This window comes from Artibeus jamaicensis, unplaced genomic scaffold (genome assembly GCF_021234435.1).
Source record: "Artibeus jamaicensis isolate MK-2021 breed Jamaican fruit bat unplaced genomic scaffold, CSHL_Jam_final contig_233, whole genome shotgun sequence".
Classification (NCBI taxonomy): Eukaryota; Metazoa; Chordata; class Mammalia; order Chiroptera; family Phyllostomidae; genus Artibeus; species Artibeus jamaicensis.
In genome coordinates, this window is record NW_026521486.1 from 11,825,479 (window position 1) to 11,852,745 (window position 27,267).

Sequence of the window (27,267 nt, forward strand, 5' to 3'; positions counted from 1 at the left end):
TGGTCTTCAAAAACATAATGGGGTTCCCAGGCTACTCTGAAAACAGTCCTATTGTAAGCAGAATGAGGACATGGGGGGCCTGGAGGGGGATTCTGACCTGGAGGGTGAGGGAGACAAGGTCAAAGGAGATGAGTAGGGTTTTCTCAGAGCCAAAGGACAGTCCTGGAGGTGGAGCTGTGAGAAGTGCCAGGGAGGAGGAGTGCTGTAGGCTCTAGTGTGCGGCAGTGAACTCTGTGCCCCAGCACTTGGAGGAGGCATAAGCTTCAGGAAAACAAGTCCAGGGGCCAGTGTGGTAACCTGCCTGAGAGTCCCTGGAGATGTCCGTGAGAGACTGGGACAACCTGAACATCTGGTTGGAACAGCAGTAGCTGGGTGGGAAGGAGCGCGTCAGTCCCGATGGGCACTGGAACAATTGGACTCGGGAGGCAGGGCGGAGAATGCCAGCCGTCTCCTCCCAATACACGTGCCCCCTTCCCTACCTGGAGACATGCTGGCCTGGGCCCTCTCTGCAGTTACATGAGGCCATGTGACCAAGCCCTGGGTGATGCAATGTAAGTGGAAGTGATAAGTGCCACCTTCAGGCCAGGGCCTGACAAAGCCCTGAGGCAGAGGTCTTCAAACTGGGGGGCATCAGAAAGCAGAAAAGGCTTGCCTAACAAGTCTCCAGATGTGGAGGTGTGGAGGCTTGCTAGGCAAATTGCTGAGCCCCACCTGAGAGCTCCTGATGCAGTGGGTCTGAAATGGGACCTGTTGATAAGCATTTCTAACAAGTTCTCAGGAGATGCAGAGGTTGCTGGCCCATGGACCACACTTTGAGAACCACTGCCCCGGGGTATGGTGTAGCCTAATACTGAAGAAGCATGTACCTCCAATCGGCTGCGTAACAGAGAGCCTCCTCTCTGACCTAAACACCCTGCCAGCTCTGTTTGCAAGCACGAAATAGATTTGTACTGTGTTAACTCCACCACCCACGTTTGGATCTGTTTGTGATAGTAGCTTAGCCAATCCTAATACAGGAGTGCAGAGCAAGGGAAATTTTGAGCTGATTCCTAGACTTGGTGCTTGGGTAACTGGGGCAAGAGTAAAGCAGGTTTGGATGGAGAGATAAAGAATTACTTATCACAGTCAAACTAAGCCCTCCACTCCACAAAGACTGGCCTGCCCACCCGCCCCACCGCCGTCCAGGGCCCATGGGGAAGGAGGTGGTCTTTGCCTTTGTTGCTCTATACCCACCCTCTCCTGCTAGCTGAGTCCTTCATGTTTTCTAAGGCTGTTGGTGACTCTGTCCGGAAGGCTTCTCTCCTGCCCGCCGGAGTCCAGACCGGAAGGAAGCGGCTTCTCCCTCTAGCCCCCTGCAGCCTTGTTAGTCCCCATCTTATGATGTTGTCGTGGCTGCATGTGTGGCTGTCTGTCTGCCCGGTTTTCTGAGATGCCTCTCAGCGTGTGGTTCACAGAGAGCTTGCTTTCTTGTTTCCAAGAATGGCTGTGTATGAATTTATGTTTTGTATCATTTTAATCACTTAACGGTTTAGGTTTTGGGGTGATGGAGATTTTATCACACACTTAATCTGCCAAATTGAAAGCAGAAACATAAAGAATATGTACAAACAAACAAATGAATAACTGCCAAGTCATCTATGAATCTAAGGAAATACTCAGGCTTTGGCCTTAAGAGGGGGTAGAGGGGCTGGAGGGAAGAATGTTTTCCCAGAAAGCTCTTGCTTTAGACACAGACGCCCCACTCAGAGGCGCGAGGGCCCTTCATTACCTGTGGTGCTGAGGCCAGTGTACTCGGGGGACGGGTTGCTGACAGGGGAGGGTGGATGTGGCACTTCCATGGACGTGGCCGATTTTGCTGGCGAAAATGACGGCACCGGTGAAGGGGTCGGCGGGGCAGCGTCTGTCAAGATGATCTCTTCTTGGACTTCTGCTACAGGCAGAGAAAAGGGCAGGTTCTCAGGGCCCAAGGTCAAGACGAGTTGTCCTTAAGGGGCTTTAAAAAAGGAAATATACTTTCTAGTCTGTGTCACGGAAAGCCCTTCGTGGGTTTCCCGCGAGGCAATTCCCAATTGCCATACGCCCACACTCTACAGAAAAGGTTTCGCACCACTTGACCTGCTCGCCGTAAGGACGTCCTTCGGGACACAGAGCTGAGGAGGCAGGGGGCGCAGAAGTGAGGATACAGATCGAACAGCCAAGGAGGGCACGCTGGCTTACCAGTGCTTCCTTCTCCCTTCATGGCTCGCATGAGCTCGTTGGCCCGCTCCTGACAGTGCAGGGATTCTAGCAGGTAGAGCACGTAGTCGTCAAACATCAAGTGAATTAGGTGAAACGACCCTGGTGAGAGGAGATCCAAACAGAAGGGTGAGTCCTGCCAGCCCCCGCACGCCCCTCCCCGGGTCCACGGCCCAGGCTGCACGGTGTTCTCGCGCTCTGTTCGGACGCGCATTCCCCACTCAGGGAGGCCCTCCGCAGGGGGACGGGCTGCTCTTCTCTGCATCTCCGCAACCTAATCGAGTGCTTAGCGTAAGTCAGGGTCATTCACACTGTGTGGTAATGGAGCCTTTCCCTTGCACCTGTGGAGCCAGCTGTCCAAACGCCTCTGAGCTCCCCCAGATGCACTGGCCTCATCATCATCTGGGCACCTTCACCTCATTCAGTCTGATTTTTTAAAAAGATTTAATTTATTTTTAGAGAGAGGGGCAGGGAGGGAGAAAGGGGGAGAGAAACAGCAATGTGCAAGAGAAACATCGGACCCGCTGCTTCTTGCACACCCCCAACTGGGGACTTGGCCCACACCCCACGCATGTGCCCTGAGTGGGAATCGAACTGCTAATCTTTCAGTTGGCAGGATGGTGCCCAACCCACTGAGCCACACCAGCCAGGGCTTCTTCGGTCTTACTTCTTCCACAAGCACACCAACTTAGCTCCCGCACTGGACTTTAAGGGTGTCCATGGCAGGAACACTGCCTTCTAGTTCATCGGTATCTGCCAATTACCCAATTCTAGGAGGAGAATTGAAATTTTAAGTTTACAATGACTGAACTAGTTCCTCAAATGTTTCTAAGACCTTCATTTAGCACATGGCTCTCAGAATAAGTATTACATTGAAATGGGCTTTGGTATTTTACTGTCCATTTTCAATTTACAGTAAGATGTTCCCTTCAAAGGGATGTGAACAAGAAGTTGAGAAGATTTTCCAGTGCCGGCCCCTGTGCTCACAGCCGCGTATTCTCTGATGGAATCTCAGTGACCACCCTATCGGGTCGGTGTTCTCTATTCCTACTTTGCAAGTCAAATACTGGTGCAAGATGACACAATGAATAGATAATACATCATTCCAAAGCCATCTTCCCTTCCACGTCACGCTCCACGTGGCTGTGGAGCGGCCCCTGTGTGGTAGGTGCTCAGTGACTGTCTGCCGCAGTCGAGACTTCCTGAAGGCCAGAGTCAGGGAGAGGGGCCCAGCCTGCGCCTCCAGCCCCGCGTTCCCGGCTCCCACGGGCCATCTCCGTGTGTGGGCACCCTGCTGTCCCATGAAGTGTCCCCAACTCACCCACCTCCCTACAAGCTCACCCCCTTTTCCTGTTCTCCTTGAGGGGGAGCAGAGTTTTCTTCCCCAAACTATGCTCTTTTGGGGGGACAGCGATTGTTGTAAGCTAGTTATTTTTAAGAAGCGGAAGACTCAGGAAGAACCTTTGACATCCTCCAACTGCCGAGGAGAATTTAGATAGAGGACCTGCGCCAAGCAGGCGGACCTTGGCACAGGCAACTGCGGTTTAATATGAATAGTGGGATAGACAGGAGAAGCCTCGCGAGGCCTGTCTGACCCAAGTCCTCTCCATGTCCCACTGTGTTTTTCCAAATATAAAAAAAGTACTTTCAATCACAGTTGACATTCACTACTGTTTTATATTAGGTCCAGGTGTACAGCATAGTGGTTAGGTAATCACATATCACTTACGAAGTGCTCCCTGTGATCATTCAAGTACCCACTTGGCACCAGACGTATTCATGACAGGATCACTGACTACACTCCCTGTGCTGAACCCTGCGTTCCCGTGACTATTTTGTAACCACCCATCTGGTCATCTTAACCCCTTCACCTCTTTCACCCTTCCCTCCACACTCCCGCCCCTCTGGCAACCACAGGTTCGTTCTCTGCATCTATGAGTCCGTTTCTGTTTTGGTTGTTCATTTCATTTTGTTCTTTAGATTCCACGTCAACAGACTAGTGGATAAAAAGTTATGGTGCATCCCTGGCCTGTGTGGCTCAGTTGGTTCGTCCCATAAACTGCAAGGTCATGGGTTCCATGTTTGGGTTGTGGGTTTGGTTCCTAGGCAGGGCATGTGACATTTCTCTCTCACAGCAGTGTTTCTGCCCCCTCTCTCTCTCCCTTCCTTCCCCCCTCTCTAAAATCAATAAACATATCCTCAGGTGAGGGTAAGAAAAAGTATGGTACATATACAGAATGGAATACTACTCAGCCATTAAAAAGAATTAAATCTTTCCGTTTGCAACAACCTGGATGGATGTAGGGGATATTATGCTAAGTGAAATAAGTCTGTGTCCCCGTGTTAAAGGTGGCCCGGCACACATCTGTTTACCAGACATTTGCTTTTTCACCTCCGTATGAATTCCCTTCCTGCCCTTGAAAGTCTCAGACCACAGCCCCTTTCTCTCAGCTCAGGGCGGCATATAAGCCTCGACGGCCCCATCTGTCCCTGGGTCCTATATTCTTATGGGAGTCTGAATGCACATACACAGTTAAATTCTGTTATTTTCTCCTGTTACACAGTCTCACGTGAGTTTGGTTACTAGACCATCCAGAAGACCTAAGAGGGAAAAGAGGGGAAATTTTCCCCTCCCCCACACCCTCCAGTTTTGTTATTTAGGGGCCTTATGAGACTCTGGCCTTATTTTTCCTATGATGCTGTCAGCCCCACCGTGATTGTCATCGTCACTGCTGTCGTCGTCATCGTCATCATCACAGCTACCATGTACTGGGTGCTTCCTGTGTGCCGAGAACTCTGCTGAGTACGTAACGCGGGTCTCACCCTTCCAGCAAGCTGAGGTAGGCGGTGTTATCGTCTCTTACAGGTGAGGAAATAAGTCTCCCCATCAGTAACCGAGTCGGGGTTCGCCTCCGTTTGGTCTGGCTCCCAAATCTGTTCCCATCCCCTGGGGACCAGAGTCCCATCTCCACACAGCAGGAAGACTCAGGTGATGTAAAGGACTTGGTCCCTGGAAGGGCAGTTTGAGTTGTGAGCTATATGCCCTTCCAAGTCTCAGAACAAAAGGTGACAGAGACCAGACGGGGGCTTTTGGGTGACGACTCCTCAGTGGAATTTATTTTCTCCTTAATTGCACCTGGCTTCTGTACATCCCCCACCCCACCCCCTTCTTCTCAGATAGATTCATTACTGGGGCCTAGGAAAGCTACAGAGGAAAATCTTCGGCTTCACTCTGAGGCCACTGGATGCCCAGCAGGCTATGAGCGTCTGTACCTTTTCCCGCTCTCGGCGGAGCCCGTCGCAGCCTCCCATCCTTGTGCCCACAGGGCTCCAGGCCAAAGTCCCCCATCCTGTACCTTCTGCACATTCTTCCTCCACCCCCGGGGGGCTGTGTCTGTTTTTCAAACCCACTTGGAATTTAGCACAGTTCAGGTTTTGCTGAGTCACTGTGAGATGCCGTCTCCAAAACTAAACTTTCCGTCCACTTCCCCCAAATGGGACTTTTGAATCACTGACGAAGTACAGCATTATGGGTAATTGCATGGGTGCTGGACCGAACCGCCCAGGTTGAGATCCAGCTCTGCCACTTAGTAACTGGGACCTTAGATGAGTTACTCTTTGTAAATGTTAAAAACAAATTAAGTTGTTTGTCGAGGCCTTGCTCTGTGGCAGCCAAAATGTTTCACAACTGTAGATTTGCTGTTGCGATTAATCCTCAGCACAATTGTATGAGCTGAGTGACACTCTCCTTCTGCAAAGGAGGAAATGAAGCTTAGTGTTAAAATGGTCATGTAGTTGTCCAACGCCACACAGCTGTTACGTGCAGAACTGGGGCTCAAACCCATGCCTGTCTAATTCTGTAATTGCTCTTCGGTTATTCTGCAACTTGGCCTCTAAAAGGCGGCTGGTAAAATCTGTGTTACAGAAATACCACACAGTGAGAAAAAGTATACACTAGGTGCTTACTAAATGGTAACTATTGTTATCACCTCTCAGGTCTCTTTCGCTTCTAATGTCCTAAGATGCTATAACGCTTTTGTCTCTGGCCAAAGAAATCAAAAGATAGCATCAAATCCTTGAAAGGAAACTATCTTCAAATGAAGAAATATTTGCTGAGATGTTGCTCTAAGTCAACAAGCATGGAGAGAAACACACTATGAAACAATGAATTAGAATGGAAAAATGGAGTCTAGATGATAAAAACGGGTTTAGACCAGTATTAACACAGGCAGGCACCTTCGAAATCGTCTCTCCAACCCTCCTGTTTGGTAAGACAAGGAAACGAAGATCTGGTGAGTGGCAGAAACTTGCCTGGGGCCACGCTGCTAGAGAAGATCCGAGCTGGGCTCAGAGATGCTGCTCATCTGGGCCCCAGGCTTTCTCCCATGGTGGCCCTGATCGGTTGGTGACCCAGTGGGTCTGACGACTTTCAGTCGTCTCTCAGACAAGTTTGTAGAGCTACTGCTTCCTGCCTTCTCTGGTGCTAAGTGCTCTGAGTAGAAAGGACACAAATAGCTTTGCAGCCCCAGATGCCACAAAAGCTACAGTGTCCTTAGTAAGCAGAAATCAATCATTAAGATTACTGGACAACAAACAAGTCAGTGCCAGAGTGTCCTGCCCATGGGGGCAGTGCAAACAGAGAAGGGGAAAGTGAAAAGGAGATAAAGAAAGACTGGCGGGGGTGGGGCCTGGACCGGGGAGAGGAAGAGAAAAACATCCAAGACAGTCAAATGGGAGAAAGGTGATTATAGCGCACACCCCTGCCTTATTTCTCTCCTTAGCACTTAACACCATTTATTATACTATATAGTTAACTCATTATTGTTATCTAGTGCCTTCCTCCACTAGACTGTATGCTCCCTAGATACAGGGATTTTTATCTGTTTGTTTTTTCCCATTTCCCTATACCGTGTCTAGGAGAGTGCCAGGCATACGGTAGAGGCTCCATGAGTATTTGTTAGATGAATGGGTCATATGGGCAAGCACTGACCACTGACCACATGTGCTGTGCTATGCTCTTTTAATTGTCCAACGCCATGAAGAAGATATGATTCCCTTCAACCAATACCTGGGGAAACGAAGGCTCGGAGGGTTTAAAGAACTTGCCTAAAGTCACAGAGCTAGTGAGCATCAGAGCCTGTTATGAAAAGGGCATTAGGACAGAGACAAAAAGAGATTTGTTTTGCTGTTATTGTTATGTGTTACGTTGTTAACATAATTAATTGCATGTCATAGAATCAAAGCTTTTTTTTTCTTGTGAAAAATTTCAAGCATATAGAAAGGTATAGGGAATTTAAAAATGAACACCAGTGTGCTCACTGCCTGCCTTTGTTCATTATTCCAGGACCTAAGCATTCCTTAACTAGTCCTTGAAGATTCTCCTCCCACCACCCATGTTGTGTTGTTTCCAGAATTTGGTTTGACCCTTTGTAAACACATGAAGTTAGTTTTCAAATTAGAATCAATAGTTAACTGGATTTGGGGGCTACACACCCCTGGCAGCCACAGTGGGCTCGTGACTGCTCTGACCCATGGTGTGGAGGAAGTGGCCCTGTTTAACTTCTGAGGTTGGGTCTTAAAAGGCAGAGTGGCTTCCTGGCGCCTTGGAACGCTCACCGTGGGGCCCTGAGCTCACGGCTGAGTTGTTTAACGGTTCAAAAGCCACCACGCTGTGAGGAAACTAAGCCGCATGCAAGGGCCACCTGAAGGCACCTTGCTCCGCAGTCCCAGACATCACGTCATCCCAGCACAGGCACCAGACACGCGGGTGAAGATGCCTCCAGCTGTGGACTCGCTGGCAGCTTCTGAGTCTCCCCGTCCAAGGCCCCAGACATCACAGAGCACAGGAAATGTCCCTATTGTGACCTGTCCAGATTCCTGACCCCCAGCACCCATAAGCACAGTAAGAAAATGATTGTTCTAAGCAACTGAGCTTTGGGGTAATTTGTTACACAGCAAAATTAACTAGAACATCATTGCTTCTCATACTCCAGACCCTCACTGTGGCTTTAGTGTTCCTCTTGCTGAAATGCATCCTCTAGTGTTTTTTGTTTTAAGTGGAGTTCTGTGGGTGCCAAGTTCCTTATCTTTATATATCTCCGAATATGTCTCTGCTTCGCCCTCACTCTTGCATAATGGTTGACAGTTCTTTGTTCTCGACACGTAAAAGCTATCATGCCACTGTCTCTGATACCACTTGTGACTCACGATAGTCTGATTGCTGTTCTTTTTTTCTCATAGCTTTAATTTTTTTAAACAAAATCCTTCAATATGGACTTTTTAAAACCATCGATGAGGACTAAATAAATTTGTCCAGCCTCTTTGTCCCTGCCTGTGAGCCCAGCGTATGTGTCTTAACTGTGGCCACTGGAACAGGGCAGGTCTCGCGGTCAGGCAGACTTCAGTGTGAAGCAGAGCTCTACCACTCGCCCTGCTAGTCTTGGGAGAGCCGAGAATGTTCTCTAAGCTCTCTTTCCTTCCCTGTTAAAAGGTCCCTATTATTGTCCGCCTTGCAGAGGTAACGTAATGGCAGTGTGTGCTCCCTAGGCATGTGCCATGGTGAGTGCCGTTGTCCTGTCTGTGCATCACGTTCTGTCACATCGGGGGCAGGAGAAGGGGACCTCGCTGGGGGTTGTGAGGATGAAATCAGAGCACCTAGTATCATGTGTCAGGTGTGCTAGGCTCTCGGTAGATGTTACTTTGTTTCTGTTAGTTGTGTTTCACTGGAGAAAGCAGAACAGCAGCAGTGTGGCTGGGCAGAGAGAAGTCCACAGGCAGACCCCGCCCCCCTGGGCCCCTGCCTACTCTCCTGCAAACAGGGAGAGCAGTGTCTTCTTCCTAGTGCTTGGGGAGGGCCGTGAGCAACACTTCTGACACCAGGACCTTGCCATGTAGCGGGCTCTGGGTAAGAGAGCCAGGCCGGCCGTCCGAGCACAGAGAAGCGGTCTAGAAGGCTGTCACGGCCCCTGGGGCTGGCAGCCGACAGAACCATGCCCACCTGGCCCTCCAGCCGAGTGAGTGAACTCTGCCGCTAGACCAGAAAACAAGTGTGTAAAGTGGAAGTCCAGGGAATGATGTGGGATCCTGCTCCCTCGGCCATCAGACACAGGACTGCTTTCAAACCGTTTTGAAAGTAGCTCTGGGAACCCTGGTTGCCTTCCAGCTGTTCCTGAGAAACCGGGGGCAACTGGCGAAGCCCCAGAGTGAGAGGGCAGAGGCACCTGTGCTGACTGGGGGTCCATGGGCTTGAGAGCTGAAATCAGAGCAGGCAGCTGACAATATGTTGTTGTTGTTGTTTTTAAATAAAAATTCTGTAATTTCTTCAGCCTACTAGGACTGAAAGCTCACTGCCTGCTAGTTGACCTTCGCTGACTAATTTTGCAAAAACTGCTGTTTGCAGCAGAGAGGGAACGTCTAGCTGCTGTAGTTCATAGCGTAGGCTCTTTCAGTGCAAAAGAACTGGGGAGAAAAGAGTGGAGAGGAGTTAAGGAGAAGAGAGGAATCAACTACCTTTGAAAGAGGCTGCTCTGGGGAGAGGTGACGGAGCCCCCCCCCCCAGGATCACTGTCCTCTTCCACACAAACACTCTGATGGTCAGCCTGCTGCACGGCACATGGCCCCTGGGCCACGCACAGCGCCCAGGGTCGTGTGGGGGTGATAAGATACTGGGAGCTGGCCCCCGTGGCGGGGGGAGGGGCCGGGGAACAGAGGGCTCTTTTTCCTAATTAGCTGTTTTTATACAGGGAACACATGACCCAAACACAACCACCAACTGTGTCTTTGACATATACGAGCAGAAAGGGGGGGCTGGGCTTTTGTCTGCCGCAAATTCTTCCAACTTGCCCGTCACCCCAAGCTGCAAAACTCAACAATGAGTCGGATGAGTGGGAGCATTTCAGATAGTTTGCAAAATGGACTTGGAAGCAGGTATTTCAACCCATTTAGGGTTGAAAAATACTGCAAAAGAGATACTGGGTTGCTGTCTCTTTCTCTCCTTTTCTAAAAGGTCTGTGACCACTTTTGCCATTTGCCTGAATACGTTTCCAGTAGATCCTAAAACTGTGCACGGCTCAGGAAGAAAGAAGCACATTTCAAGGAGCAATATTTCTTTAGTCGTAAATGCCTAATTGTTTTACTGTCCAAACTGCCTTTATCAGATTGCTTGTTAACTGGGTAAAAACACATGAATTTCAAAGAACACTGTAGTGAATTACTTCCCCTGTTTAAAGATGGGTGCTTGATGACATACATAGTCAGTTTAAGAATCAGCAAGTTGATTAAAATAAAAGATAATGCTAGAGCAAGAGGCCTGCTTCGTGGGTGTGTGCACATGTGCGATACTGTTGATTCTGATTTTGAAACAATGAAAAAATCTCAAATATTTTTCAACCATCCGCTTAACTGAAAACAGTTCTGCACGAATGATTTTCCCAGAGCCGCAGGCAACATGTGCTAACACTAACTGTGCTGAACTGGAAGTCGTCAGAACGCCACGCCTGGTGGCACTGGCCAGGTAGCAGTCAACAGGGCATTTCCACACGCAGCCCAGAGCGCCCGCGGCCACGGCGCAGGCAGGTTCGGAGACCTTCCTAAGGCCGAGATGAAAGAAATCCACCACAAAACGTGGCTGCAATCGGGTAAACACAGTCTTTCATGGACAGAGCTGTTTAGAAAAAATAGTGCCTTTTTTGTTTCACCCCATATTCACTCAGTTGTATAGCACAACTGGAAAATGGTGACAAGACCATGCAAAGCTAGATGGAAAAGTGTCAAATTAAACCCGGAGCAAACCCCAGAGCTGATTGGCTTAATTGGAGATAATGAGAAACAAAACCGCATCTCTACTTGCAAAGTAAAATAGGGAGCTGAAGCAATTACCCAGAAAATTGCCCGGCAGCCCTTTGCCGGAACGCCTACCAAACCGAGGCCCAAGTGGTTTGAGGTTTCCAATGTCTGATAGTGCCCTCGAGTCCCCCCTCACTTTGCTAATGATGACCGTGACTCAAGGCAGCCTCCATTCTTTCCAAGGAAAAACAGAACATCGTGTCCCGCAAGGTAGCGCAGCAGTCACCCCGAGTCGGGGCCCGAGTCCCTGGTCCCCGCCCACAGAGACTGGCACAAGCGGGTCAGGGAAGATTTCAGGTGCCGTACACTGGAGAACAGCAGCTGAGGACTTGGGGGAGGGATGTCTCCTGGAAGTGAGGAAAGCCCGAGGTGTCAGTAAAACAAGAGGAAATGGAATGAGAAGTCCTGTTCCAGGGACCAGACGGGGGCACGTTTGTAAAGAAAACCCTAGACAGCCCACCCACGGCTGGAGTGCCCACCCAGCCATTTGCCAACATTAGGACTCAGGGCTCCGTCGAGTGCCGTCAGAGGAAGTGCGGACCTTGGGACCCGGCAAGGCAGTCCCATGGAAGCAGCACTGTCTGGGCACGGCTGGCCGAAGGGGAGCACAGCCACCGCTGTTTATTCCTCCCCAAGCTCACATACTGTCCATGCACGGGCTTCTCTTTTCCAGATTTGTACACTTCACCTGGAATACTTCACAGAGTCATCTCTTTTCCTGAAAGTTCTAAGAATATGGTGCCCCTCCAGAACAGATACATGCCAGGGTAATGTCCCTGTGGTCGCAGAGACAGTAAGAAAGGCTGTGGCTGATGGTCGAGAGGTGACCTCAACGCACAGAGCCTGGAGGAAAGAAGTGTGGGGTGCGGGGAGGGCTGGGGGGCCTTACCGAAGCTGGGGGCACTGTGCAAGGTCATGTCCCGGATCACCCTGGTGCCGAAACAGGACCACATCAAGAGGAACTGCTGGGCCACTTTCCTCAGGGACCCTTGTCTCTTGGCAGCCACCTACAAGAAAGCAAATGACTTTAACAGTGGTGCACTTGAGCTTTCATTTATTGCTGTCTTTGGAAATTGACAGGAAGGCTTATGGAAGGGCTCCAAGTTCCAAGTAGAGAGCAGTGGTTTTCAACTTTGTATCAGTGAGAAAATACACTTAAGAAAATGAAGTCTTTTGTCAAGGCCCAATGTACACAACAGATACAAGAGATGCCGACCGGGCTGAATCAGGGGAGGAAGGCTCAGAGTGTGGCCTCCTGTAGCCCGTCCCCTCCTAATGGGACCCCGGCCCCACCTCACAACCCCGGGGGGCTCTGTGGCTGCTGAGGAACATTCAGGTGGCTCACTGTGGGACATTGTACTACCCAAGTGCCACAAGGTGAGTGATGGGCCGCCCTCCCCAGAGCTGCCCACCCCCCGCTCGCCAACCTTCACAACGCAGCGGTCCACCATGGTGTCCAGCCACTCGATGTAGGACTCGATGGGAGACTGCTCTTCCAGCAGGTGGTCAAACTCCTGATACACTGCCAAACAAAGGAGAGCCCCGCCGTCACTGCGCTGCGTGTCAACAGAGATGCACCTCTCAAAGGAACGAAGGAGTAAACTGAATAAACTAAGACTCCGAAGCCTCAGCAGGGCATTTGCGGCTTCAGGAAACATGCCCCAACTTCCCTGTCCGGGCTCGCCTTCACTGCCTGTGAATGCCTCAAACCCAGGCCACCCCTCCCCCCTTGCCATTCCCCCACGTCCTGCTTTCTCAGGCACTTCCCTCTGCTTGGGCTGCTCGGTTCTTAATGGCCCAGGTGAAATGACGCTTCAGTGAGGCCCTTTCTACCCTCCCCATGTCCCCTGGCGGCAGAGCTCATCACTCCCCTGCATACTCTCACGGCACTTTATTTTCCATATTCTGCCTTCACCGCATCGCTCATAACGCTGTGCTACAGTCACAACGCAGGCGTGTGGGCGTGTGTCCCGCCTGCTCTCTGTCTGCTGTCTTTCGCAGCTGTGACGCTGCAGCTACCCAGGGTGTGCTGGCTCGTGTGAGTGGACGGGCTCCCTGTGGCTCTCTTGCTCTCGGCCCCGTGGTAGGGCACATTTGGTCATTCAAATAGCGTATTTTGCCATGTATAATGCGCACCCGTGGTTTTTGTGCACATTCTCCAGAGGATTATTATACCCATCATATGTAATGTAATACCCAGGTATAATGTGCATCCTTAGTTTTCCCTCAAACATTTGGGCAACAACGTGTGCATTGTACACAGCAAAATACGGTATTTCTAAACCACAGCTGTGCTGGGCAGTAACCTGGCCAGCTTCTCAGTGCTCAGCTTAAGTAGCACTGATTACTACTTAAGTAGTAGATGCTTAATAAATATTTGTGGAATGAAGGAAGTAATCGCTGTGCCCTCAGGTTTTGCATTAGTAAGAGGCAGGTAATTGTACCACTTTACAACCCGTCTTCAGCTGCAAGTCAAATAACTGAGCCGGGAAGCGCTTTGTAATCCATGGAGCGCAATGGAAAACAAACATCTCTGTGGTGGTCTCTAATGCAAAACACCTCTTTTTGATACATTTTTTTGCTATGTTTTTGTATGTGGAGCTCAATAAATCAAACTACAATTCAAGATCCACACATGCCTATAGTTTTCATTTGTCTGAGCAGTTTTTTATTTTCCTCTTTCACAAGAACGGCCCAGTTGCCCTGTTTTACTTAATTCATAGCTGCTACAAGAGGTCAGCTTCCAGGACCACCAGAAGGTCCTAACACTGCAGAATGAGAAATGGCGTTAAAAGTCCATTTAGGGGCTCCCGGCCACAATGGAGGCGTAGGTAAACATGGCTCGCCTCCTCACACAACCACGGCAAAAACACAACTAGACTACAAAGCAAGTATCACCTAGACTCATCAGAAAATCGAGCTGTATGGGAGTTCAACAACCATGGAATTAAAAAAGCCACGTTCTTCCAGACGTGTAGGGGGTAGAGATGCACAGACCTGTGGAGAGGTGTGAAGACACGAACAGGCCGTCCCACACCTGCGTGTGGTAGATACAAATTAGAGGGGGTACCTCAGGAGCAAAGGATCCCAGCCCCACATCTGACCACCCAGCCCAAGGTTCTAGCACCAGGAAGGTAAGTCCCCATAATTCTGGCTGTAAAAACTAGTGGGGAATGGGGCAGCAGTAGAAACTCTGGGGTTCTCAGGAGTCTCCTCTTAGGAGCCCATAATGGACTCAGGACTTATGCAGATTCACTCTCTCTGGGCTTCAGCCCCAGGGCAAAGCTGGAAGGGCACCAGTGGCACATGGGGAGAAAGTGGAGAGTCTGGCATCAGGGTAAGAGCCAGGAGACAACTTCCTCCTGGACAGAACTCCAGACGCCAGGCAGCTGCATCACTCCCTCTCTGAGCCCTCCCCTGCCCGGAGCACAGAGCTGTGACACAGGTTGCCTCGCCCTGGCGATTACCTAAGGCTCCACCCCATCCGACTTACCAGAGCACTTGTTTACAATAGGCCACACTACTAAGACTGGGAGTCAAAGCAGAAACAAACAAGGGAAGCTGCCAGAATGAGGGGACAAAGAAATATGGCCCAAAAGGAGAAACAGAATATGATTCCAGAAAAAGAACTAAACGAAATGGGGATAAGCAAGCTATCAGATGCAGAACTCAAAACACTGGCTATTAGGATGCTTAGGAACTCATGGGGTACTTGAACATGATAAAAAAGACCCAGGCAGAAATGAAATTCACATTAAGTGAAATAAAGAGAAATTTATAGGAAACCAACAGTGGAGCAGATGAAGCCAAGAATCAAATCAATGATTTGGAACATAAGGCAGAAAAAAAATCAATCAGAACAGCAAGAAGAAAAAAACAATCCAAAAAAAAAAAAAAGAAGATAGGTTAATGAACCTCTGAAACATCTTCAAATGTACCTAATTTGAATCTTAGGGGTGCCAGAAGGAGAAGAGAAAGAGCAAGAAATTGAAAACTTATCTGAAAAAAATAATGAAAGAAAGCTTCCCAAATTTGGTGAAGGAAATAGACATACAAGTTCAGGAAGCACAGAGAGTCCCAAACAAGATGGAACCAAAGAGAACCACACCAAGACACATCATGATTAAAATGCCAAAGGTTAAAGATAAAGAAAGAATCTTAAAGACAGCAAGAGAAAAGCAGAGAGTTACCTACAAAGGAGTTTCCATATGACTGTCAGCTGATTTCTCAGAAGAAACTTTGCAGGCAAGAAGGGACTGGCAAGAAGTATTCAAAGTGATGAAAAGCAAGGACCTACCTCTAGGATGACTCTACCCAGCTAAAGCTGTGATTTAGAATGGAAGGGCAGATGAAGCGCTTCCCAGATAAAGTCAAGCCAGAGGAGTTCATCATCACCAAGGGATCATTATATGAAATGTTAAAGGGACTTATTTAAGAAAGAGATCAAAACTATGAACATTAAAATGGCAATAAATTCACAACTATTAAGAATTGAATCTAAAAAAAAATAAGCAAACAAGCAGAACAGGAACAGAATCATAGATACGGAAATCATTTGGAGGGTTATTGGCTGAAAGGGAGAAGGGGGAGAATGGGGGAAAAGGCGCAGGGATTAAGAACAAACTGGTAGGTGCAGAATAGCCAGGGGGATGTTAAGAACAGTATAGGAAATGGAGAAGCCAAAGAACTTACATGCATGACTTATGGGCATGAACTAAGGTGGGGGACTGCTGGAGGAATGGCAGCACCAGGTGGAGCGGGGCAGAGAGGGAAAAATTGGGACAACTTTAATATTACAATCAATAAAATATATTAAAAAATAAAAGTCCATTTACTTGATCTGCCTGGTTTTATAGATGAGGAAGCTATGTCCAAATGAGATGGAACGACCCACTCAAAGTCAGAGGATGCGTCAGTGACACAGCAGGGAGGGACTGGAAGCCGGGTCTCTGAGTTTCCCATTGGTTGGTTGTTCTTTCACTCTTTGTAACACTGTGTATGTATCTAAGCGATGGTACTTTCATCAGCAATGATGGTGGTGGTGGCGGCAAAACAATTACACAGTGCTTGCCACGTGCCAGGCATTCTTCTAAAAGCTCTACGTGGACACACTCACTTACCCTTTGCCGATCCCGAGAACGTGCATGTCAAGAGACCAGAGCCTGGAACTGCGTGATACGCAAGAGTTGCCCAGGTGCCTTTTTTTGTGTTCCAGTATTTGCTGAGTGGATGGATGAGCCACCCAAGGAGGCAGGCACTCTTAGTACCCCCCATTTTACACATGAGGAAACTGAGGCACTGTGAAATGAGTGACTTTCCAGAGGTTGCAGAGCTGGTTGGTGAGTGGCAGAGGCAAGGCTGAAACAGCCCGACTCGAGCGCTTGCCCTCCAACTGCCTCGTGTCCTAACCCTACACTGTGTGCCAGGCGAGGGTGCACAGCGTTCCACTCCCCCCTCTGCATTGTTCCCCTTCCCCAGACGGGAGGCCAAGTCACAGTGTACGAGAGGCAAGGCTGGGAGCCCAGCCCCAGGCCCTCACCACGGCACCACTCACTCCTTCTAACCAGCTGGCTCAAGTCCCATGGTGCACTCTTCAGCTGAAGGTAAGCACAGCGTCCCAGGCAGGCCCCACATCCCAGGTGTGATGGTGACCCCCTAAAGCAGGAACCTGCAGCTTTGCCACCTGGTTGTAAGGAAAGGAGAGTGCACCACACAGCTGCACCTGAGCCTGCTCAAACAGACCTTTGGTCCAGCTCCCTGTGTTCAGGGACCATCCCTCTGCTGCTGGGAGGTGCAGGGATGACACCCCAGTGCCAGGCCATTTGCCTTCAGACCCGGTGCCCTTCCCCCAACCCCCTCTTTCTGGAACTGCATCCTATACTGTGTCCTCTTTGGTAAGATGGGACATACTCATAAATTACTTGTGCAACTTCTAACTCACCATTAGCCCAGCACCCCCTACGGGAAGGGCAGTGTCCATCTGATTCACGGCTCCTTGCCCAGCGTCTACCACAGTGCCTGACCCGGGACGGGCCCTCAGAAAGCACCCGCTGGGCTGAACTGCTCTGCATCACTCCTGTCCTCCAGCAGAAGAACACAGCCACTCCCTTAACGAGCACCATTCCGCCTCAGGCCTCAGAGAGCTGGAGGAGCAGCCCGCAAGGCTCTTTATTGGAGAGGCGGCCATGGCCTCCTGGGGACTGCAGCAGCGGAGGCCCAGCCTGGCTGGCCCCTAGAGCAAGTGATGGTGATTGTGCTTCTCCCTATGAGTCTGGGTCACAGTTCCCTTCTCCACAAAAGGTGTTGAGGGGAGAAGAGAGCTCGGAATGGTTAGCAGGACTAGGAAGCCGGGTGTTCTGGGTTCCCACACATCTGTCTGGTCTTGCACAGACATTCCTGGCACCTCCCCCAGGCCTGGCCCAGGCTGAGGCCCTGGGCACACGGCCATCAGAGACACAGCCTGTGTAGTTGGGGTGCTCGCAGCCATGACCACCACTGACCCCCTGGCAGGGCGTGGGGAAGAGCAGAGAGGAAGCAGGACCGGAAGACCGGGCAAGGATCTGGGGACTTGCCCTGCTCAGAAGGTGGGGGTGTAGCAGTTGCTATCTCCCCACCACCCCCTTCTCAGCACCAATCTCTCAGAGAGGTGCTGGGAGTAGTGTGGACACCCTCGTGCCCCCATTTCCCCAGAGGCAGGAGAACGGCAGGCTGTGCAAAGGAAAGAGGTCAAGGGGACCCTGACCCGGGGTCCCCAGGCAGCAGGGTGCCCCGAGCGGCAGGCTATGACAGGCGTTTGAGGAAGGCCAGCGATGCACCAATGACGGTGGTGTGCTCTGGCCCTCTCCTGTCCTCTGCTGCCGAGGACGGGCTGCCCACGTCAGGACACTGGGAGCACTACTCCTGCCGTCTCCGTCCAGAGGGACGTGAACATACGTTCGCAGAAGTAAATCACCACCCATCCCCTTCTCCAGCACTGCAGGTGAGTAGGGGGCTGGCGCACTGACCCTCACTGAAAAGCAGGCAGCCTGTCCGGCTGAGCCGAGGCCACAAGCTCTGAGAGGCCACAAGCTCTGTTCTCATTTTCTCTGCCGCCTACAGAACTGTGCCTGGCACTGAGGGCCCCGTGTGAGGCTTGCTACCTGATGACACGGGCTGCCCGGTGCACCAACCCCCACCTTCCCCAGCCACATGGACCCGGTCCTCTCAAATCAATTAGCACCCCCTCTGGGCCGACCCATTTAACACAAACTATATGGGCGGGGGAGGGGGGGAATCCTATGAGGAAGGACGGTGGGAATGCCACAAATATCTCCCAAGATACTTTCTCTTGCTTTGTTTTTTTTTAAAAAAAAATCAAACCGACACGGCCCGGCGGCACAGCTTACACTGGATGATGAGTTTCCGGTGCTCCTCGCGTGAGTCCTCCATGGTGTACAGCGTTTGCTTGGTGATGCTGTTGAGGTCCACGTTCCTCCAGTCTTCCAGCATCTGGAATGTGATGTCCGCACTGTGGATCACCGTCCGGGATGCCTGGAATGCAACCCAGTCAACTCATTAGCTCATGGCTTGTTAGGTGAAAACCCCTTCGCTTTATTTCCTTTAAACCTTGTTAATGAATCTGCCAATGGTAGTTTGCAAACTACTCTGACATTCAGGAAAACTCAATTTTAGGAAGTAAGTAGGTGAGTCCGTAACTCAGAAGATCTGTCCACTGTTTTCTCCTGTGGCTCTCTCACACCTGCCTCCATTTCTCTACAAAACAAAACAAAACAAAACCCCACCCCAAGGGCCCGAACTTTGCTGTTCCCAGCCCCTTTGGTCTCAATCCCATGGAGAATGGGATGAGGTAAGCCTGTGTACTGAGCTTGTGCTGCGTAGCCTCCATGTCTCCCAGCGCCGGAGAAGTGACGCTCCCAGACTCAGGGGCAGTCCTGCTGCCCCCGGGCCTGTGATAGTTTGAACCCCGGGGATTTTACATTGTTCATTTTTCCATATAAATGCATTCTGAAGCAGTTTGCAATCTAGCTTTCTGATTCTGCCTTGCATGTAACTGTAATGACGAAAACAAATACAAATGTAACTGAGATGGGGCTGAAGAGGAATGACGCCCCAGCCTTGGCAGTTCATCGGCGTGCGTGTGTGTGCGTGTGTGTGTGTGTGTGACTGCAGCTGCCTCAGCAAACCCTCGGCGGCGCGGGACTTAAACTTGCCAGTTGGAACAACACTTGGAACAACAATACTTGGGAAAATATTGATAAAAGCAAAGAAAAATATTTCCAGGATCATTTCCTTCACTTGCACGTTTTCAAAGAAGTCTTTAATAAAGTGGGAGAAAAAAAAAGAAGATTTCAAATACACACGGACATTATATGCCTCCTACTGCCTCCGAGCTTCCAGGAAAAGGTAAACACTGGCGATGCCCTTCACACCCAGAGGGTGTGAACACAAGACCCTCTTGCTCAAGTCAGTGGGGGCCCCTCTGAAGGTCACAGAGGCCTCGACTGTATGAGCACGTGAACTAGGTCAGTCGAATGCTAACGAAAACAAATGTGAAGTTCTGGGATTCTGGGTTCAAACAGACCTAGTTCAAATCCTGGCCTTGCAGCTGACCAGCTGATTAACCAGGGTCAGGCAAGCAGAATAACCTCAGTTTCCTCGTCTACAACATGGACATGTGGTGTGACCTGCTTCTCACAGAGGGATGCTGTTGAGGATTTCTTACAATTATGTTTAGAGAGGGCGCATTTCCAGGACTGAGAGCTCAATGAAAGAGGCAGCCGCCATTCGAGCTGTCTCTCTGTGGTGAGTGCAGCGGCACCCCAGGGCCTCTGTGCAGGGCGCTCCTGCTGGCTGGAGCACCCCTCTCGCCCCAGCCCAGCCACGCAGCCCTCCCCTCACATGTGCTCCAGCTCCAGCGTCGCTCCCACAGAGAGGCCTCCCCTGTCACCGCGTCCCACTGGGGCCTCCGTGCCCCCTTATTCTCTCCCTCCATCATGCCGCCTCCCTAACACCTAACCACGTAAAATGATTTTTTATTGACTGCGTTTTTTCTGCTGAGGGTAAATACCACTAAGCACACAAGTGTCCGGCACACAGAAGGCACCGAAAAGATTTTGTGGGAGGAACGGCTGAGATGGGAATGCCAAGTTGCTTGCTTAGCGTATCCAAAGGGGCCTGGATATTTAGTGCTTGGGTTTAAGTATTGGGGGTGAGTTTTGGGCTATGTGCTGGCTAGTCTGACTTGCCTTGTGCGTGTTTAGGAAAGCTCGCTGGCACACTGAGACGTGCCACGAAACGTTCTCAGCGAGAACCCCAATCCTCTGGCTGCTCCAGGCGTGCGGCTGACGCCGTTGGTGAAGTGGAAAGGCAGCACTCGCTGCGGAATTACACACTGTCTGCGTGGAGAGTGCAGAGGGACCGAGTGTGTGTCCACACACGGGCAGGAGGGTGGGTGCTTTTACCTCCCTGCTCATTAAAGGGTCAAAGGCTTTCCCAAACTTCCTGGGCCCCAAGGTACACACCAAAACCACGCCCTTTCCCTCACATGACCCCAGGCATGCAGCCTCAGAAATACGGCAGTGTTTCTTTCATTGGCCAATATTCACCTGGCAGGCTGGGCCACATCCCAAACAATGCCCCGGTGTGGCCTCTGTACCTGCCTGCAGGAACCTGGAGGGTTTTCCTCTGGTCTCCAGATCACCCCCTGGGCTGTACGAGCCAGCGGCAGAGCAGGAACAGGGAGGCGTGTTTCTGGTTCCTGGCCTGGAGCCTGCCTCGGGCCACTCTAACTAGAAACCCGTCCCTCCCACCTTGACCTTCAATAGCTGGCACCAACCCACAACCGGGACTATAAGGGAGAGGCTGCAAACGCAAACACAGAGAGCAGGCGGGCAGGTGACACGCCTGAGCGAGGTGGGACAGTGCCCCCTGGAGAGGAGCTCCGCCCGTCCGGCTGGTCGCTGCCCCAAGGAAGCAGCCCTGGGGGTGCCAGCTCGTGGGCGTTTTTTAAACAGAAAATCTGGGTGTTTGCTGTCATCTACACATTTCGATGGTTAGTGACCAAGTAAAGGGAAACATTTTAAACATGAGCAAATCAAACGAACACAACCCCGCACATCTGAGGGCCGGATTTGACCTGCAACCCCCCGGCCGCTCCCTCTGCTTTAGATCCCTGGTGGTTTAGTGAACGGTAACGGGGCAGACTCGGGCCCTTCCCGAAGGGGCAAAATCAACAGAAGCGCGAGGCTGCGGGCCACCGAGTTGTGAGTCCGGAGTCACAGTGGAGTCCTCCACTGTTTACTGATTTACACTTTTGTTATTTTTGAACTTTTTAAATGGGAAGCATGTGTTACCTTTGTGCTAAAAAGAACAGAAACCTAGAAGAATAAATAAAATTGGCTATATGTTTAAAACGCTTTGTGGCTTTGAGCTCTTCTGGGCAACACGAAACAACCAACCAAACCGTCCCCTGCATCCGTCTGAATCGCCGATTCCAGGGGCTCACGGAGGGGCACGCTGCACCCGGCTACACTGGGAGACACTCCCGGCTGCCCCGAGGCCCGATGCAGGCAGCTCTCGGGGGTGGGGGGCACTGCCGGCATCTGCTGGGCAGAGGCACAGAACAACTCCTCACAACAAAGAAACACCCAGCCCAAAATGTCAACAGCGGCCAAGCAACCCCAGTTTACGGGAGGGAAACGCAAACTTGAGAACCTAGAACAGCTTAAGAGGCACCCGACGCCCGAAAGTGTTCTGTATGTTCACTGAAACTGGTGATTGGCTAAGGTTTTTGTTCCTTATCTGCGGAAATGAAAGAGAACACTCGGGAGGGGGGATACTGTCACCCCGCCACACCCGGCACCCCATGGGGAGCCGGTTTGGGGATCCGCCCTCATTTGTCACGTCTCCGCAATAGTTAGGTCACACACGCAGGACGCAGGCACAGGACACGTACCTGGCAAAGGTGATTTAGTGACGTTTGCCGTCTCAGAATTTGGGAAAACCTTCTTGACACTGAAAGAAGAAAAGAGTTCGTTTGAAATATTTGCAGGCATCACGTCCCGCCTTGGCTCTGCCAGGGCAGATTCCCTCCTGACCCGAATCTGTCTCCTTGTCCCAGCGCACTCCGGGCACCCGCTGGCACAACCCAGCTTTCGAGTCTTTGTCCCCCCCCCCAACTATTTCCTAAAATGGCGGTATTTGGGGCGCACATTTCAAAGGCACTTGAGCAGGTGTGAGAAACTGCGGTGTCGATCAACCGTGAGTAAATGCAATTATTTACTTGTCTTTCATTTAGCTAATTGCAAGCTCCATCGCTTCTCCCCATAAATAATTGCAGGAATCAAGTGGAGGCTTTGAAGAAGGCCCTTTGAATGGGGAGTCTGTCCAACAGGAAAGCGGACTGAGTGGGGGTCTGCTGCTAGGGGCTGCACCTTGAACGTGGCTTTGCAGTCAACGCCTGTCAGTTTTCTTAAAGGAACGCCGTGACCTATTTGCCTGTTTTGGTGGTTCTGCCTCCTACACTGACACGGTAGGCAGACCATCTGAAGTGGGGGGATCCTGTTCCTGCGGATTTTGAAGCAGACAATCCACCCAGAGTCTCCACGAAGACAGAGTCCTTTGGAGCGGCGTGTGTTTCCACTCCTCGCCTGGCCCGTTTTTGAGGGGCACCCCGGGGCTGCCTGGGAGGAGTGGGTGCCTCCAGGCACCCACAGGCGGAAGGTCCAGGAAAGCGCCTTGCTGCCAACTCTCACCAGGTTGGTTTGTCAGCAGAACGAAAGCTGGCGCGGGCGTTCTTCTCATTAATTTCTGAACTGGTCAAGAAACAGTCAGAAACGTCCCTGGGGGTATTGTCACTTGCACTCTGAGCCAGCCTCGTTTGAAAAATAGGGCGTGGGGCAGAGGAATGGGCCAGGCGGGGGGCGGGGAAGGGACAGATGAACTTCTAATTTTCCAGGCTGATCAATCGTTAATCCTCCTCCTTAATTACTTTTCCTTTAACTTTGTGGTGTGGAATTTAGTGCTGGTGAAAAGAAAAGACCTGAGAGCCGTGAAATAAAGCGGGCTTTCTCCACAGGTGACGGGCACCGCGGGCGGCCTCGGAGCAGCTGAAAGGGCCCCCTCGGCCTGGGGAGAGGGTAATTTGATCTCCTTCAGTTTTCCGGGGGCACTGGCTTCAGGCAGAATGGCAAGCTGCATTCACATGGGGCTTCCAGAAACATGTATCTTAAGACTGTGGTTTGCTTAAGATCATTTCATCTTTGAAGGGCAAGAGCATCTACCACACGTACAGTCCCACGGAGGCAGAGGAGCGGGACCAGTCTCCTCAGGCCACACTAACGCTAATGCCACGGAATGAGCGGTGATGCTCGGCAGAGAAAAGATTCGTGGTCCCAATCCCCTTGTGAGAAATATTAATTTGGCTTTCTCATTAGGCAGGGAATTAAATATGTGAAACCCTGAAGCTGTTTTCTGCCTCCTGCTACCACCAGTTTGTGGGCGGGGGCTCAGGGGAAAACTCAGGGTTTGTGGGGTCCGACAGACTGGAGTTGGCTTCCGGGCCCCTAACTGGGGGCCGTGTGGCTCTGGGGAGGTTTCTCTGCCTCCCGAGGCCCCACCCGGGGAACAGGAACCCTGCTTCCTGAACCGAGGAGGTGGCAGGAGGATGAGCAGAAACTCGGGCAAAAACACACCCAGGGGCAATCTTGCCTCTGCTGCTTACTCCCTGGGCTTGCCCCCTTTCCTGTAAAAGCAGGTGTGCCACCGGAATGTATGTTTTGTAAAGATTAAGTAAGTTCATGATAGTGCTGAGAGTAATACTTGGTGCTTCCTAGTAACAAACAGCAAGTGGTAGCTATTGTTAAATATTATTTTATTAACAACCTATGTAAGAGGTTTGGCAAGAAAACGTTTCCCCCCTCCCCCTCCATCCCCAAACTCAGTACTTACATTCAAACTTGATGTTCCGCAGATTTTCTGGGAGGTCGTGGAGAGCCACTTTGAGCCACTCGTCCAGCTGCTTGGCAAACTTGCGGATCACCTGAGTTAAGCTAGAAAGAGAAAGGGCACATGTTAAGTGGTTAAGTGTCTCCTGTGTTGCCCGGGGCTTCCACCAGGCTGCCACCACCAGCAGCGACTTCAGAGAGAGCTGGCGGGTCTGAGAAGTGCGCGGGCAGAGCGTGCCCTGGTGCCAGTGCTGGTCGACAGGCAGCCCGGCAGGCACGGTGCGGGCAGAAGCCCGCTGCAAGGCGTGGCTGCATTCGGAACTCTTCCCACCCACCAAACACCATCCTTCGTGTTTTTTGAAGGGTCTGTGTGAGAGCTCCGACTTGCAATTGGCATCTCCTCCTCATACGGCCCAGTCTTGTGTGACCGAGCCCCCCGCTGGACAGGACCCCCGACCTGCGCCCAGGCTTCCCCGACTGCTTGCTACTTGGCAGGAACTGGGAAGCAACAGCCTCTTTTTAAACTTGCAAACAACCCTGACATGGACCCTGAAATCATATCAGATCTGGAAAGTCAAGGACTATTTTGGAGCAGGAGGTGGAAGGGGGCTAAAGGGGCCAAAGGTCGGCTAGGGGACAGCAGGTTACAACACAAATGAAAACGGGGTTGAGAAGACTCTGAGCACCGTTTCCAGGGTCCCACCCGCAAAACCATCTGCTCACAGCCCAAGGCCCAGTGTCCTCCGCGAGGCCTCTCCTCAGCCCCGCGGGCCCCAGGGACCTCTCCCCACACGATGGCCACACCACCCGTGCCCTCCACCGACACCGCCTACACCGCCCCGTCTCCGACTCCCACCGACTCTCCTGTGGCACCGTGATCACCGACCTCTACCCCACGGGCAACCCTACCGTGTTTCTCTGCTCGCTCATTCCTTCCCTCTCCAGGACAAATTCCAACCTTCTCCCCAGACTCTCAAACCTCCACCCCCCACCCGACTCCCTCCGACTCCGCCCTCCGCACCAGCAGGTGGCGCCACCCATTTCTCACTGGAATCGAGGACCAACCCTCATCCCATCCCCTCCTGCCTTCTAGGAATCTTTCCATTTGTTCGTACCAGGATCCAAGCAAGTTCTACTCATTGTATAACACATATAATATGGCCTTCTCCTATTTCTTAGGTCTCTTCAAGAATCTATTTCATGCCACTGGCTTATTGGCACCCTCATGTTATTTGTTCCCTGGAATGTCCCACAAATCTTCCTCGTGGTGCATTTAACCTGTTCATCTACCCTATGTGCTTCCTATAAATGGGTTCTTAGTCCTAAGACTTGATTAAATTCGGTCATGGTTTCATTTTTTTAGGCAAGAAAACTCCATAGGTGGCTGCCCATCTCGTCACATTATGAAGCCTGTAATATCTGGTTGTCTCTCTCACAGCGCAATGAGTTGGAGACTCAAACAGTCTGCCTTCCTATTTTTACAGGTATCACAGATTTAGTCTTCAGTTCCCGCTCAGCCACAGCCGCCTCTCTCTCTCCTCCCACTTCAGGCTGTCTCTGTCCTTCACCTGGGCCACCACCACGGCTTCCGTGGAGTGGCCCCGCCCAGCGCACCTCCTCACCTCCGCCCCATCTTCCACATCGTCCCTGATGGATTTTTCCAAAAAACTTGCAATTCTGATCCATTTCACTTCTGGCCAAAACTCCTCAGTGTTTTCTCATTCTTTTACCATAAAAACCAACATCCTCAACATGACCCCCGAAGCTCACACTGCAGCCCCACTACACGTTTCCACCCATCACCCACATTTCCGCCCCACTGGCCTCTGCCCGGGTCTGTGCCACCTCCGGGCCTGTGTCCCTGGCAACCTTCCACCCAAGAGCATCCCAGACCTTTTTAGCTCTCGGCCCCTCTCCTCACCCTCGGATCTCAGACCAGAAGTCATTTCCACTGGAAAACCTTCTCTGAAGCTCCCGGCACTAGGTCAGAGCCCCTAGAGTTTCCTCTGGAAGGGCCTTGTGGTTGTGACAGTTGGTAATTATACACTAACTGGTGTGATTATCTGATCCATGTCCATCTTCCCCACTAGACTGTACGCACCACTGCATCCTGGGCACCTCGCATAGGGTGGAGGCATGTGAAAAATGTAGGCATGTGAAAAAGGTTTGTTAAGTGAAACAAATGAATGAACGGCTCCCAAGGTGGGCAGAGTTCAGATATGTCCCCCGCAAGGCCCTTCCCAAATGTCCCCCTGTATCCCTGATTCCAGCTCCTCCCCACCCCCACCGGCCCGCTCGTTCCCATGGCCACGGACCCCTGCCCGGTTCCCCAGGCCCTCTGCACTTGCGCTGCCCCTGCTGGGGAAGCTGCGCCCGAGAGCACCTGGCCGCCTTCCTTCCCAACTTCACAGGGCTGTCCTAGTGTCAACTACGGTATTTTGCCTTTTAAAGATTTTACTTATTTTTAGAGAGAGGGTAATGGAGGGAAAAAGAGAGGGAGAGAAACATTCATGTGAGAGAGATACATCCATCGGTTGCCTCTCGTACACACGCAAACGAAAGACCGAACCCACGACCCAGGCATGTGCCTGACAGGAATTCCAACTGGCGACCCTTGGCTCTGTGGGACGACACCCAACCCACAGGCCAGGGCAGTACTGACGACAGTGTTAGAAACTGCCGGTCTCCCCACTCTCTCTGCTCCCCCCTCTATCTCAACACTCTCCATCCCGCCATGTGGTTTTAAAAGACCACTTTGGCGTCTGTGATGAAAATCAACGGCAGGAGGGCAAGGACAGGACAGGGAGATCTACTCAGAGGTTATTGGAATAGTCCAGGCAGGAGGGTGGCCCGGATGAGGCTGCTAATAGTGGAAATAATGCCATATGGTCCGATTAAAATATTTTGAAGGCAGGGCCGACAGGATTTCCTTCGGCCTGGTGAGTGGATGTGGGTGTATGAGGAAAGAATGACATCAAGTATGTCTTCCTGAAAGAAAAGGGATTAGGCAGCCCCTGTGCCTGGCACAGCGCCCGGTACACAGAAGATGTTTCATAAATGCTGAATACTGAGGGAACCCAAAGTACTGCACGTCTAATAAAGCAAAAGAGGTGACAGTAGCACATTGGATCCAACTTCTGAGACAACATCTCAGAATACTTAGCTGCTCTGCACAGAGGTCAGAATTTAGAGGCGAGTCCGGAGTGCCCCTCCGACGGCTGCTGGACCGTCCGGGATGGTGGGG

At 51.3% G+C, this 27,267-nt stretch overlaps 1 protein-coding gene across 1 annotated transcript in view; it reads right to left on the minus strand.

The window, feature by feature from the left end:
• RFX4 (regulatory factor X4) overlaps nucleotides 1-27,267 on the minus strand; it is a gene marked incomplete at its 5' end in the record, with an annotated part of 105,386 nt that overhangs the window by 20,547 nt on the left and 57,572 nt on the right. Inside the window, 7 exons of the mRNA XM_037160584.2 lie at nucleotides 1,769-1,930; nucleotides 2,218-2,337; nucleotides 11,969-12,086; nucleotides 12,507-12,601; nucleotides 18,465-18,609; nucleotides 22,034-22,092; nucleotides 24,028-24,128. Coding sequence (XP_037016479.2) covers nucleotides 1,769-1,930; nucleotides 2,218-2,337; nucleotides 11,969-12,086; nucleotides 12,507-12,601; nucleotides 18,465-18,609; nucleotides 22,034-22,092; nucleotides 24,028-24,128 — 800 coding nt within the window. The remainder of the gene's footprint in view (nucleotides 1-1,768; nucleotides 1,931-2,217; nucleotides 2,338-11,968; nucleotides 12,087-12,506; nucleotides 12,602-18,464; nucleotides 18,610-22,033; nucleotides 22,093-24,027; nucleotides 24,129-27,267) is intronic.